This window comes from Neolamprologus brichardi, chromosome 15 (assembly GCF_056152115.1).
Source record: "Neolamprologus brichardi isolate AB-2024 chromosome 15, ASM5615211v1, whole genome shotgun sequence".
Taxonomy (NCBI): Eukaryota; Metazoa; Chordata; class Actinopteri; order Cichliformes; family Cichlidae; genus Neolamprologus; species Neolamprologus brichardi.
The window spans coordinates 5938979-5952132 of NC_142118.1; the positions used below are offsets into that span (position 1 = coordinate 5938979).

The 13154-nt window shown below is 40.0% G+C and overlaps 1 protein-coding gene across 3 annotated transcripts; it reads left to right on the forward strand.

Moving 5' to 3' along the window:
* The first annotated feature begins 1059 nt into the window (after window positions 1-1059).
* LOC148098382 (uncharacterized) lies at window positions 1060-8752 on the forward strand. 3 transcript variants are annotated; one of them, XM_087852087.1, is made up of 7 exons: window positions 1060-1328; window positions 2396-2452; window positions 5292-5465; window positions 5587-6547; window positions 6670-6837; window positions 7072-7167; window positions 7616-8752. In XM_087852087.1, the coding sequence occupies exons 4-7, from the start codon at window positions 5591-5593 to the stop codon at window positions 7928-7930; spliced, it is 1536 nt and encodes a 511-aa protein (XP_087708213.1). In that variant the 5' UTR covers window positions 1060-1328; window positions 2396-2452; window positions 5292-5465; window positions 5587-5590; the 3' UTR covers window positions 7931-8752. The 3 variants fall into 3 exon arrangements, with proteins under 3 accessions (XP_087708213.1, XP_087708214.1, XP_087708212.1); XM_087852088.1 differs by having other exon boundaries at window positions 5364-5465; XM_087852086.1 differs by lacking the exons at window positions 1060-1328; window positions 2396-2452 and having other exon boundaries at window positions 2465-5465.
* Window positions 8753-13154: the final 4402 nt, after the last annotated feature.

The window sequence follows — 13154 nt, forward strand, 5'->3', positions numbered from 1 at the left end:
CAGCCGAAACTGGCGGGGCCTGAGGGTTAAGACAGAAGAGCTCCCACACAAAGATTCGCTTTCCTCTGGGGGGGCTCTACAAATGTTTTCCTCCTAAATTAGGCATTTGTTTAAAAGTCTTGGGGAAATCCTCTCAGAAACAATTACCTCTGCTGTCTGAGATACAGTCTGTGGAGGCTGGAGGAGGAAGAGAAGGCTGTATGATTTTTCTACTTATAGATACTTAACACGTCCCCTTAGATAGGTATTTTGAAAGAGCCTTGGGTGGGAAATCCTTTTCTTCCTTCAATCCCTTTTATGTTTTTCTCCATTTTGTCCTTTCAGGTACTCTCCTGCCACCTGCTCCTTTGAGGTTTTATTGAATAATGATCTTGATTTGACTTTTCAGTCCTTCATTTTTACCATCTCTACCAACCTACATCTCCTTTGCATGGCATTTCAAAGACTGAATTGGTGCTTGGTGTGTTTTACACTGAACGAGGAGCTCACCTATGTCAAACCTTCTAGGGTTGTAAGAGGTTCTTTCCCTCCATGAAAGCATTCTGCTGCCTTTTACAAGGTCCAGAGTGGGGGGGTTTTCTCAAAAGCCTATCACTCCACATTTTTGTTGATAAAAGCTTCATTTGATATGTTAATTTTACACTGTAAACCCGAATGTTCAAAGTAATTAAATAGATTAAGTAGTGTATACTCAAAGTCTTTAAAAAGTTCTGTTAACTTAAATATGTCAAGTTCGTGTAACGTGTTCTTCTTTTTGAGTAAATGAAACTAATAATTTTTGATTGAATTGAACTATTTCTATATTAAGTAAGCATCACTTAAAATCATAACTTAAGCACAACGTAACACAGTTAAGTTAGGACATATAAGAATGGTAAAGTTCTGTTATTTTTGTTGTTTCAAGTAGGTAGGATTTAATAATAAACTTAATTTATGTAGCACATGCTAAAATACAATAAAATCTCAAAGTGTTTCACCAAATAAGTAAAATCAAATTGTCTTAAATGCATTAGTGGAAGACAAAATGTATTTATTTTAATATTCATTGTCTTATCAATGTATCCTATATATATATATTTTAATTTTTTCCTTAAGTGTTGAGCAGCTGCAGGAATCAATTTTTATTCCGAGTTAATCTCTGATTCACCCTCCGAAGCGGAAGGCGGCGCTAATGAGCAGTATACACTGATCGTTTACCGCTATTTGGAAAAAAATACAAAACACAGAAGAAGTAAAGGTATATGGGCGGGAAACAGCACCAAAGAGGCAACACCGACGACTGGAGAAAGTTGGACCTAACGGCAGCAACTAGCATCACTGGACTTACAGTAAGTTTTCAATGTTGATATTAGTTTATTGTTAAAATACGAATATTTAGTTGCATTTTGGGGGCGTGTCGAAAAGAATAGCAGAAATGTCGGTCCGTGTTTTTTATGTGCTTTGCTGCTCTCCCCGAAGGAAACTTTGCGCTTGCAGAGCTAGCATTAAGTTGTTGTAATGAGGGTCGCAGGCTGTTTAAAAAGTTAGATACTACTTGTTCTAGAGGTGGCGCCCGGTCGCCTAGTATGAAACAAAGTGTTTTAATCTCTCTAAATTTTGAAACCCCCTCTCATGACTCAGAATAGTTGGGTCCAAACAAGCCCGTTGTCCCTGCAGTTACACAGCGGAGATACCTGTCTGCAGTGAGAGTGCTTTCAAGCCGCTATATTTTAAACTATATGTGCAAATAAGTGGTGCAGGTGTATTAGGCGTTTGAGCGACGGTCTCGATAGGTGTTTTTTATATATATCAGTCACTTTACGCCGTAGAATGATCGGGAAACTCATCCTTCTAATACACCTGCTCTGACGAGCCACGTTGTTCACAAGCCAGAGTTAGAGGGCCAATGAAAGAGCACTGCGCACACATCGTCTCCTCTCACTTTGCCTAATTAGTGGAATCACTTGTCAATCAACTTCTGCCAACCAATTGGCACTCTTGGATCACTAAGGTCCTTATAGACAAACCTGTCGATCAAAACAACCAGAATCGTTAGGAGAGAGAAGCAGTGATGAGGAGCCTGACATTTTTGACATTAACTGTGTATGCACATTAAATAATTTCAAATAACATATGTTTGGGGGGACCTCTCATCAGTAAGGCTTTAGTTTGTAGAAATGGCGTTGTTGTTGATTTAACCATGCCGTTAAAGTTCAAGTGCTGCTGCTTGTCTTCAGTATTGTAATATTTGCTCGATGGCTTTAGTATCTTGACTAGAGATGCATTCACACTTTGGGGATTAAATGAAAAGATCATTAACAGGGAAAAATTATAAATGGAAGTATTTATAATTTGTCACCGTTTGGATGCTTTTTAATTGTTCATCAGTTTATGCCTTTGGATCTCTCTGTTCCAGCTTCAAGAATTAAGACAGAGTCAAGGAAGAGAACTGGGGATGTGATAAAGATACCAGGTAATTCGTTTTGTTTGTGAATTCTTCTACCAATCACCTCTCGCTCTCGCTCTCTCTCTCTTTCTCTCTCGAGTTGTCTTAAAAATATGTTAAACTAACTACTAAACCAACTTTACTTGTGCTATTTTCCACCTATAGATTCTTATATAAAACAAATTGTTTTGAGGAAAACAGGTTGCCATTTTAAAGCAGTGTTAGCTGTAGTCCATGACCATGTCTTTGTGAGCTAATAGTAATTCACTTATTGTTATTATTTATCACTTATTAATATAACTTAACTGTTATATTAAGTTGTAAGTATAAGGAGTTCTGTTTTGTTTCCAACATGATCTGGCAGTGTAAGTTGTGCGCAGCTTCCTTCACCTCCAGAATACAGTTATTTAGACACTACAGGCTGCAGCACAGCCACTATTCCCGTATCAGCCCTCTTCCATGCCTCTACACTGATTGCATTTGTACATTTCAGACACTTAATGCATTGAGTACTCATTTGTCAAGATATCATACAGCACAACTTAGCAGTTGTGCAGAGCAGAGTCAGAGGCCTGTGTTATTTAAATGCCCTTTATGCACATTTCAGCAGCCCTTTTCTGAAACAGGCCTTTTCAGTCATCTCAGAAAGCATTTGAAAAATCATGAAACAGTGACATGCCCATATAAGGATTGTAGGTATAGCACAAATGTGTACTCTTCATTCAATTCCCATAAAAGTAGAGCACACCAAGCAAGTCTTGCAACAGACTTTCAAAGTGATATTGTCAGTGAGGATCCCCATAATCTCCAAGCCAGTATTTCTGAAGTAGCTAGTGACTTGCATGAAGAATGCCCAGGCCAGAGCACAGAAGTGGGGAATGATGATCAGTGTGACACTGACAGTCTAAGAAATCAACTTAAAAAAAATGTGTCTTCCTTATTCCTAAAGATGCAGGCTATCCTCCATGTCTCAAACACGGCTACTCAAGAAATAGTAGAACACTTGAATCAGATCTTCTCCTTATCTGAGCCGTTGATCAAAGAGGCAGTTAGTGACATATTGCAGAGAAATGGTCACAGTATTGCAGAACCTACACTGAGTGAAGTTGTTGCCACTGTCATGGATTGCAATGTTCTGTCTACATCAACCTCTAAAGGTGCTGAGTTGAGTTCAACCAAGCGCAGAAAAACCTTTATTGAGTGCAACTACCCTTGTGTAATGCCAGTGGAGTATCAGCTGGATCAACCTGGACATACCAGCATGTATGTTCCTATCCTTTCAATGATTCAAGAGTTGTTTAAAAACACAGACATTCTTAAGAAGATTACTGAACCAAATACTGCATCTGGTCAATATGCATCATGCTCTGATGGCTCTAATTTCCTTGAAAATGACTTACTGTCAACAGGGGATCTCATCCTACCACTCCAGCTATATATTGATGAGCTTGAAATTGCCAATCCACTTGGCACATCACGCAAAATTCACAAACTTTGTGCTGTATATTGGGTCCTCGCTAATGTACCACCAAAATACCGATCAGCATTACATGCTATACAGCTAGCAATACTGGTAAAAGTGACAGACCTCCACAAGTATGGATATGCAGCTGTACTTGCTCCATTGCTGCGTGATGTTCGTACTCTGGAACAAGACGGTGTCTTCATTGAAAGAGTTGGCCAGAATGTCAGAGGCACCATCTTTTGTGTTTCTGCTGACAATTTGGCTGCTCATGGATTAGGTGGCTTTGTAGAGTCATTTAGAGCAGGACATGTTTGCAGATTCTGTATGGGCTCAATTGAACAGTTTCAAGTAATTGAAGTCAGAGAGAGAAGGTTTCCTCAGAGAACCGAAGCCAGCCATGACCTACATGTACAAACTGTTCAAGAAAGTGACACTTTGAGCAGCCACTTTGGTGTTAAAGGTGGCTGTGTTTTGCATGAGTCCCTGAATTACTTCCACACAATCACGGGGTTTCCTCCAGATATACTCCATGATCTTCTGGAAGGTATTGTTCCCGTGGAGCTTTCTCTTTGTGTTAAAGAGATGATCCGGCTGAAGTACTTCACTTTGGAGTATTTGAATCACAAGATTACATCATTCCCATATCAGCACACCGATAAAGTGGATAGACCTCAGCCCCTTCACAAAATGTTTCTTTCTCGAGGAACGATTGGAGGTAATGGACATGAAAATGCCACTCTGCTCCGACTTCTTCCATTGCTTGTTGGCAGTGTAGTACCAGAGGGTGATAAGGTATGGGCAGTTTTGATGGAGCTGAAAGAGGTGGTAGAGTTAGCATTGTGCCCATCATTTACTGATGAAACCTTAGACTATTTTGTGTGCAAAATCAGTGATCATAGACAGGCACTGCTAGAAGTTTTCCCTGAGGTTAGGCTCCGTCCTAAACATCACTACGTGGAGCATTATCCTGCTCTAGTTAAGTGCTTTGGGCCCCTGCTGCACGTTTGGACCATGCGGTTTGAGGCCAAGCACCGCTTTTTCAAAAGAGTGGTGCGTGACACTCAAAACTTCAAAAATATTTTGAAGACAATGGCAGTCAGACACCAACACATGATGGCATATCATCTTGCTGCGCCATCATTTTTCAAGCCAAAAACTCAGGCATCCAGGGTTGACTCTGTTCTGGTTTCAGCTCTACCAGAGGTTGCTCAAGCACACATTAGAGAACAAACAACTAGTGACACAATCTACAAGACATCAAAGGTGACCATTGATGGCACAGACTATGTCTGTGGAATGTTTCTGTCTGTAGGAGTCAGTGGTGGACTGTCTAAATTTAGCAAAATAAAACAGATCTACCTTGTGAATCACAATGTATCTTTTCTGTGTTGTGACTATGAGTCCTGGTATGTTGAACATCTGCGGTCCTATGAGCTGTCAACTGCTGACACAAGCCTGTCAATCCACCTGCAGTCTGATCTCAACGATACAGTCCCTCTCTCGGCATACAAGATAGACGACTCGCTGCTGCTGACCCCCAAGCGGTTCATTCAAGTGAGACAGAACTGAGTTCAGGTAATAATGAATGGTTCTTTTATTTATCAGTTATTGTGTTTGTATTCACTTTCTGTATAATTGAGCAATTAATATATTCTATATCGTACCTTTTAACATCCTGATTTTGTCTTTTCATTAGTACAATGGCAGCTGCACCTCCCCAACAACCAATGCTTATTCGTGTTGTTGAGACAGACCGGGCTAGAAAATTAAAACTCAGCTCACGACCAGCCTCTGTTGATGCACTGATCATGATTATAAAAGAACAGCTGGAAATCGACCTTGACTTCAGTTTGCTTTATGAAGATCCAGACTTTGACGGGAAACTTACTTCCCTTGCAGACATTGAGGAATTGCCAGAAAAAGCTGTTGTGCACATCTCACTTTCAGAAGACTCCAGCTCTACTGCATCTACTGATCTACTTTCAGATGTGTCATCTCCAGAACGTCTCAGTAGGTGGCCTCAAGGTCCTTTTCCAGTTCCCACATTTGCATTTGATGTTGAACTGAAACTTCAACATGGAAATGCCGAATATGAGAGGAGCAACAGACACCTTAAGCTGACTAGAGACCTCAAGCACAACATTTTAGAAAAGCTTGCATCTACTATGTATAGTTTTAAGGCTTACCCAAGTGATAAAGAGATTGCAAAAGCTGCTGAGGCTCTTGTAGCCAAACATCCCTGCTTGAAGGAAGCAGGATCTGAGACTGGCTGGAATGGATGGAAAAATAGCATCAAGTTTAAGATGGGCAATTATAGGACCAAGATGAGACGGGCTGGATGTCAGGAGGTCACTGTTAATGCTGGAAAAAGAAGTAGAAGTAATCCTGATAATGAACCTTCACATTCCAACATTAAAAGACCCAAGAGAGCAGAAGTCAACTTCCTACCAAACTTTCCCCAAGGAAAGGATCCTTCAAGCCTTGACCAGTTGAGGCAAGCAATTGTTGAAGAAGTCAAGAAGGCTGAGAAGAACCTGCCCCTCATTAGAAAGTTGATGGAGACCACATTTCCCCTGCGCAGACAAACCATAGTGATGTCCTGCCCACCAGTGAAGGAGCTCTTGGACCTCTGGCCTGCTCTAAAAATGGAGTCTGAGGTAATATGGATCAGCTCTCTTTAAAATGAAAATTGTAATTCTTACTCATGTGGCAGCTTTTTGCTGCTTTATAAAGCTGTGCGAGATTCTTCAAATTGAACTGTATTGTCCTTCTGCTGTAGTTGTATGCAGAGTTTCAGCGGATTACAAATCAGAACCTGCCCAATACATTCTACGCTGAACTTGACCGCCATCTTCCTCGACTGATGACCTTATTCAGACAGAAGGCATCAAAAACTGGGAAGACAGCAGATGCCCTGGCTGAAATTCTAAGAATTCACGATGAACAGGTAATAATAGGTTGTTACACATTTCATAGGTTGAACCAGTGGAACATTGGACAGGTTTAATGATTTAAATGAGCTTTTTGAATTTTGCTATTAGTCCACTTTGTGTTTGCTATTTGTCTGACTGTATTAAAGATGTGAACAGGTTATTTGTGGACATATGTTCTGATTTGACTGTTGCTGTTGTTGTTCAGTAAACTCACCAGTATATACAATTCTGTTTTTATCTGGCAATAGGAAATCCATGATATCCACACCAAGCGCACTACCGTTCTCCACGCCCTTCCTGTCTATCTGTGTGAGGATGTCTCTGGATTTTTCAGAACCTGCACTGTGAGTGTCCTTAAGTATCTAACAGATACTACTGTGTATATAAACAGTGCATCAAAGTACAAACATGTATTTTGATGCACTGTTTGGACTTACCTTTGTTTAGTCTACCCATACGGTTTCCATGTATGGTCTTTTCTGTCTCCTCACTACGAATGAACCGAATTGGTGTTTTGTTGAAAGTGATAAGATGTTTAGTAAAACATTTTCCTGTGTATTTCCTTTAGCTTAGTTTCAGTCTATCTCACACCACTTGATTCTCTGGTGAATTAGCTGATTTATGTGTGCAGAACATGGATCTTCTGTTTTTCACCTCTTACAGTGAGACCCAGGTCTCCCTTGTAAAAGAGGTATTGGATCTCAACGAGAGTTGGTAAAATGAGAAATTATATGTCGTCTGTTGTATTTCTTGGGTTAGATTGTGATTAGTATCTCTTTTTCATTCATTCAGGACGAATCTGATGAGTTGGAGCTTGATGATGTTGAAGTGGCCCTCTTCACTGTCGTCAGTGACCATGACACGACAAGTCCAGTTCACTACCAACCTGTGAAAATCTCTGTCGTCATTGAAAGTGATGCCGTGGTCAGTCTCCCCAGATTTGGTGAAGCCTTCCTGGTAATGTTTGGACTGATCTATGCACTTCACCTCAGCTACCCCAAAGCCCTGACCAACACTTTAGAATTTACTCAAAAGATTTTACTTGGTCTAGAAAGTAGTAAACTGTCACCCAGGTTACAGACCCTCAAGAATGACTTGGTTATGTAGAAACTCATCTGAAAGAAGGATGCAGGGTGAAGCATTATAAAAGGCTAGTTCAAAGTTCTCTGCTTTTATCTAAATAATGCCTCAAAACGTTTTTGTATTACTCTACAGGTGTTCAGCCAATAGGTCCAAACTATACAACGAGCCTTTGTTCTCATTAACATAATGCAAAGCAACACTAATGTTTTGTATGTTTTAATGTTTTTTGTAATACTATTTCTAAAACATTGTGGGCTGCGCAAGATGACCTAAATTTCACTGTTTGATACTTGTTAATGTAAACAAATAGCATTGTAATTCACTCAAATTGCTGCCCTGTTGCCTTATTCAGATATTAGCCAGAGAGCCAAAAGCACATTTTGATATTATTTATTATTATTTGGCATTGTTCTTTATTACTCTGACAGTTTTCCTGACTAAACAATTTTTGGTCTACTTATTTTAATTTATAAATGTTTTTGTTAATTATTTTTAATTTTTAAAAAAAAAATGTATTTAATTTCAACATAATGTGCTAAAAGGGAGCAGGCAAGATACTGTTCAATGGCAGATGTTTATGACTTTTGCATATTAAGTTACCGATACTCAGTGTAATTGAGGCAATATATTGCCTCAAAATTTTTAAGTTTTGGGTCACATGTTTTTAAGTATCAAGTAGTCAACATATTTGATTAACGTGTACTTAAAATAATGACAACACAAACTAATAAACATTTGAGTGTTGTTAACATAAAAATGTTGTGGTTGTGTACTTATTTTTTATAAGTTCTGTGAACTTATTCCTTTGAATTTGTAAACTTGAAACTTTAAGTCATATTAACTGCAAATATTTGAGTTGACCGTTCTGAAAAGATACAAGTACCATGTAATCCAAACTTTTATGTTCTGGAAAAATTTGACTTTTGAGTTGATCAACTTAAAAAAATTGAGGCAATCGATTGCCTCAATTTTTTTGAGTTCTGGTAACTTATTCGGGTTTACAGTGTAGTTTGATCTTGTGGTTTTGTTTACCCACACCTTGCCTTCAGTTTTAAACACACCTTCCTATTAAATGATATGCATCAGTCAGATAATAATTTTTAATTATAAGCAGCTGGTATCAAATTATGCTAGAAAGTGTATTTAAATGCTGCTTCTTAACTCAGATAAAACTGAGGTCATTGTACTCGGCGCTGAAAAGCTTAGAAATATGGTATCTAACCAGATTCTTACTCTGGATGGCATTACCTTGGCCTCCAGTAACACTGTGAGGAACCTTGGAGTCATTTTTGACCAGGATATGTCCTTCAACGCACATATTAAACAAATATGTAAGACTGCGTTCTTCCATTTGCGTAACATCTCTAAAATTAGAAATATCCTGTCTCAGAGTGACGCTGAAAAACTAGTTCATGCATTTATTACTTCCAGGCTGGACTACTGCAATTCATTATTATCAGGATGTCCAAAAAACTCCCTGAAAAGCCTTCAGTTAATCCAAAATGCTGCAGCAAGAGTACTGACAGGGACTAGAAAGAGAGAGCATATTTCTCCTGTTTTGGCTTCCCTTCATTGGCTTCCTGTTAAATCCAGAATTGAATTCAAAATCCTGCTCCTTACATACAAGGTCTTAAATAATCAGGCCCCATCTTATCTTAATGACCTTGTAGTACCATATCACCCTATTAGAGCACTTCGCTCCCGCTCTGCAGGCCTACTTGTTGTTCCTAGAGTATTTAAAAGTAGAATGGGAGGGAGAGCCTTCAGTTTTCAGGCCCCTCTTCTGTGGAACCAGCTTCCAGTTTGGATTCGGGAGACAGATACTATCTCTACTTTTAAGATTAGGCTTAAAACTTTCCTTTTTGCTAAAGCATATAGTTAGGGCTGGACCAGGTGACCCTGAATCCTCCCTTAATTATTCTGCAATAGACGTAGGCTGCCGGGGGATTCCCATGATGCATTGAGTTTTTCCTTTCCAGTCACCTTTCTCACTCACTATGTGTTAACAGACCTCTCTGCATTGAATCATATCTGTTATTAACCTCTGTCTCTCTTCCACAGCATGTCTTTTATCCTGTCTTCCTTCTCTCACCCCAACCGGTCGCAGCAGATGGCCGCCCCTCCCTGAGCCTGGTTCTGCCGGAGGTTTCTTCCTGTTAAAAGGGAGTTTTTCCTTCCCACTGTCGCCAAAGTGCTTGCTCATAGGGGGTCATATGATTGTTGGGTTTTTCTCTGTATCTATGAAGCGCCTTGAGGCGACTTTTGTTGTGATTTGGTGCTATATAAATAAAATTGAATTGAATTGAATTGAATTAAATGAAAGAATTTTAAAAGCCAGCCCAATTTGTTGGTACCGTGCAGTAAGTTCAAAGAGAAAACAAAACTTTCCCCACAAACAAAGCTGAAACAACCAGACAGGGATGGAGGGTCAAGGCACCAAAATCAAGTTAAAAATAAAGTATAAAATATTAAAATATTGATTTAAAAAGTATTTCATTGATTAAAAGAATTGTCTGGGGTGTGCCCTCCTACTCGCCCTATGAAAACTGGAATAGGCCCCACCCCCTTTCAGTTCTTCAGGTCTTTATATTCAACCACGCCCGCCTTCAAAGTCAGCACCTTCTTCCCAAGTGATGCAAACAATAGTACACACTGTACAAAACATTTCTTCACTACTGTCTCAAGCAGCAGTAAGCGTCTACTGCTAACACCTCCCCTCAATGTATCCAAGAGCTGTCAGCAACAGCCACTGCAGGCAGAAATAAAAAAAAAAATGAAAATGATTCATGTGGTGTTATGTTGTGCTCCTCTGTAAATCAACCAAGTAAACAAATTTATGTTCCTTCCACAACATAGATTGTGACAACTGAGGGAAAAATATGAGTGAAAGGTTTTTATTTTATCCTCTTTGTCCTTCAGGAGTGTGAAAGCTGCTGATATATGGGTCTGCTGTTGTTCTTGGTGAGGCCGTGTGTGTGTATGTGTGTGTCTGTGTTTAGGTGTGTTTTTATGTGTGTTGTCAGGGGCTCTACCAGACAGCAAGGCTGGCACTGCTCTTTTCTAGCTAGTCCACCGAGTGGACTAGCTAGAAAATAAAATACAAGCATGGTCAACGATGTTGGAACTCAGAGTTCTGCACCTAAAAAGAAAACACACACACACATAGAGACACAGGCATTAGACACACACGCAGACGCCTCAATTACCAGGCTGTACACATCCGTCTACATTCTCCAGGACTCTGTATTAACTCCCAGATTGTGTCTCACCATTCCCAATTCTCTCTTCTACTATTTCATCACATTGTCTTTTGTCATGCCGAGCCCACACTTGTCACCATTAAAGCGGCCATCAGATTTAAATCCACTGTGAATAACGTGCCATCTCCATTCAAGCCCACATCTGGAGGAAAGAGAAATTCCATTCACTCCTATATTTACAGTTAATGCTTCCCACAGCATTCCCCAGAGTAGTGTTGACATGCTGATATCCACTGCCCCCCACTGATTCTGCCTAGAATCACATGCGCTTCCTGCACAAGCAGACAAAAGGTCTGCAGTATGATTCATTGTGCAGAAAGAACGTGCACGTATTGTAATGTTCATGCTTGCCCAAGCACTTATGGGAGTAGTTTTTGAACAGTGATTAAACAAGGTATGTTAAAATTTTAAAGTGGTTAAAGTAAAAAAAAAAAAAAACATAAAATATTAGGTTGGAAGTGGCATATAATTCCCTCAGTGTAGTGTTTGCAAATGTACGACTTTCATTAACTGAAGCAGACATGCACTATTTAATACCCTGTGGCAAGCGTGTCAAGTGTGCATGGGCACCGAGGGCAGAAAAGGGGAGGGGGCGGGGTTGTAATTAGCAGTTCCAGTAATTAGACTAAAGGTCAATGTTAACAAGACAGAGTATCTAATTTCTTATTGGGTATGAATCTGTACGCAGACCGCCATCTGAGAAAACAGGCATGCGTGCGCGTGCTCGGACGCCCCATTAATCATGGCACAGATAAAAGTGAGACAACATTTCCATTCTAGGGGTGAGCTGATCTTGCGCATGACATTTTTCACCTAACTCTTAAACCCCCACCCGCTCTCTTCCTCTCCTCAGCCACTGCATCTCATTAATGGTGATAGCCAATTAACACGAGCAATAATTACTAACCTTTTCCATTTCTCTTCCATGCCACTAATGACCCCAGTGTGCTCTGCTCCTTATCTTTATCCTTGCTATCCAGAGACACGAGTGAGTTTATTTCTTTGCCTGGAGCTGAAGTTAATGCAGCAGCGCTCATGAGGAAGAAGATGAATAGAGTTGTGCTTCTGTTTATTGTCTTAAATGGCACCGCCACCTACAAGGGGGCTTCATGAAGATGATATCTAAAGGTGAACTACTCACCCGTGAGGACTCGCTTCCAGCCCGCCCGATCATTTCTTTTTAATGTCGTTCATTTTTAATGCAGATGGTGTCAGCCTCTGTGCCATAACCCTGCACATCTGTGTTTCTAGTTTCTCACAATAGGTTAGAACAGTAAGCTGGGCTCTGAATGAAAGGAGAGATGTTCAAAAATGGCATACAGAGAAGTGCTTTGCGTAATTCAGTGCTTTTAGAAGGCGTTTCAAAACAAGTTTCGTAGGTACAAGCTTTCAAGAACTCGGTGAATGATTAATTCAATTCAGTCTTTCTGAAAGAGCACCAATTTACAGCATAAGCAATCTCAAGGCACTTTATATTTTAATGTGAGGACTTTACAATACCAAAAGTACAGCATTCACACTCTCCCTTTGACAAAGCTTTGTAGGAAGTGTTGGTAAAACGTACTAAAAGCTCAGCACATTCTCTACATGCTTTAACACATTTTTCAGTCTCCCACACAAGCACAGAGAAAGAGACACACTCAGACAATAATAATAATAATGATAATAAATGGATTGCATTTATATAGCGCTTTTCAAGGCACCCAAAGCGCTTTACAATTCCACTATTCATTCACTCTCACATTCACACGCTGGTGACGAGGAAAGGAAGAAATATAGGGGCCAAGCCTTGCAGCCACTATCCATCACATCCTCAATTAACATTTGACTGGGCTAGATGGCCGTCTGTATCGACATTTCATTAGTAGCAGAGTCAGTACAGTACCATGTCAGGTATGTTAATGGCTTGACTGGGCTGGAGCCTTGCAGCCAACAGTACAATTTGAAGCGTAGAGCTAAGAGCTAGCCAAGAAATCTAATAAAGATAT

Coding starts and splice junctions, on each gene's coding strand:
- LOC148098382 (XM_087852087.1), top strand. CDS start 5,591: ATGGCAGCTGCACCTCCCCAACAACCAATGCTTATTCGTGTTGTTGAG. Junction 6,548..6,669: donor CTCTAAAAATGGAGTCTGAG/GTAATATGGATC, acceptor CTTCTGCTGTAG/TTGTATGCAGAGTTTCAGCG. Junction 6,838..7,071: donor TAAGAATTCACGATGAACAG/GTAATAATAGGT, acceptor ATCTGGCAATAG/GAAATCCATGATATCCACAC.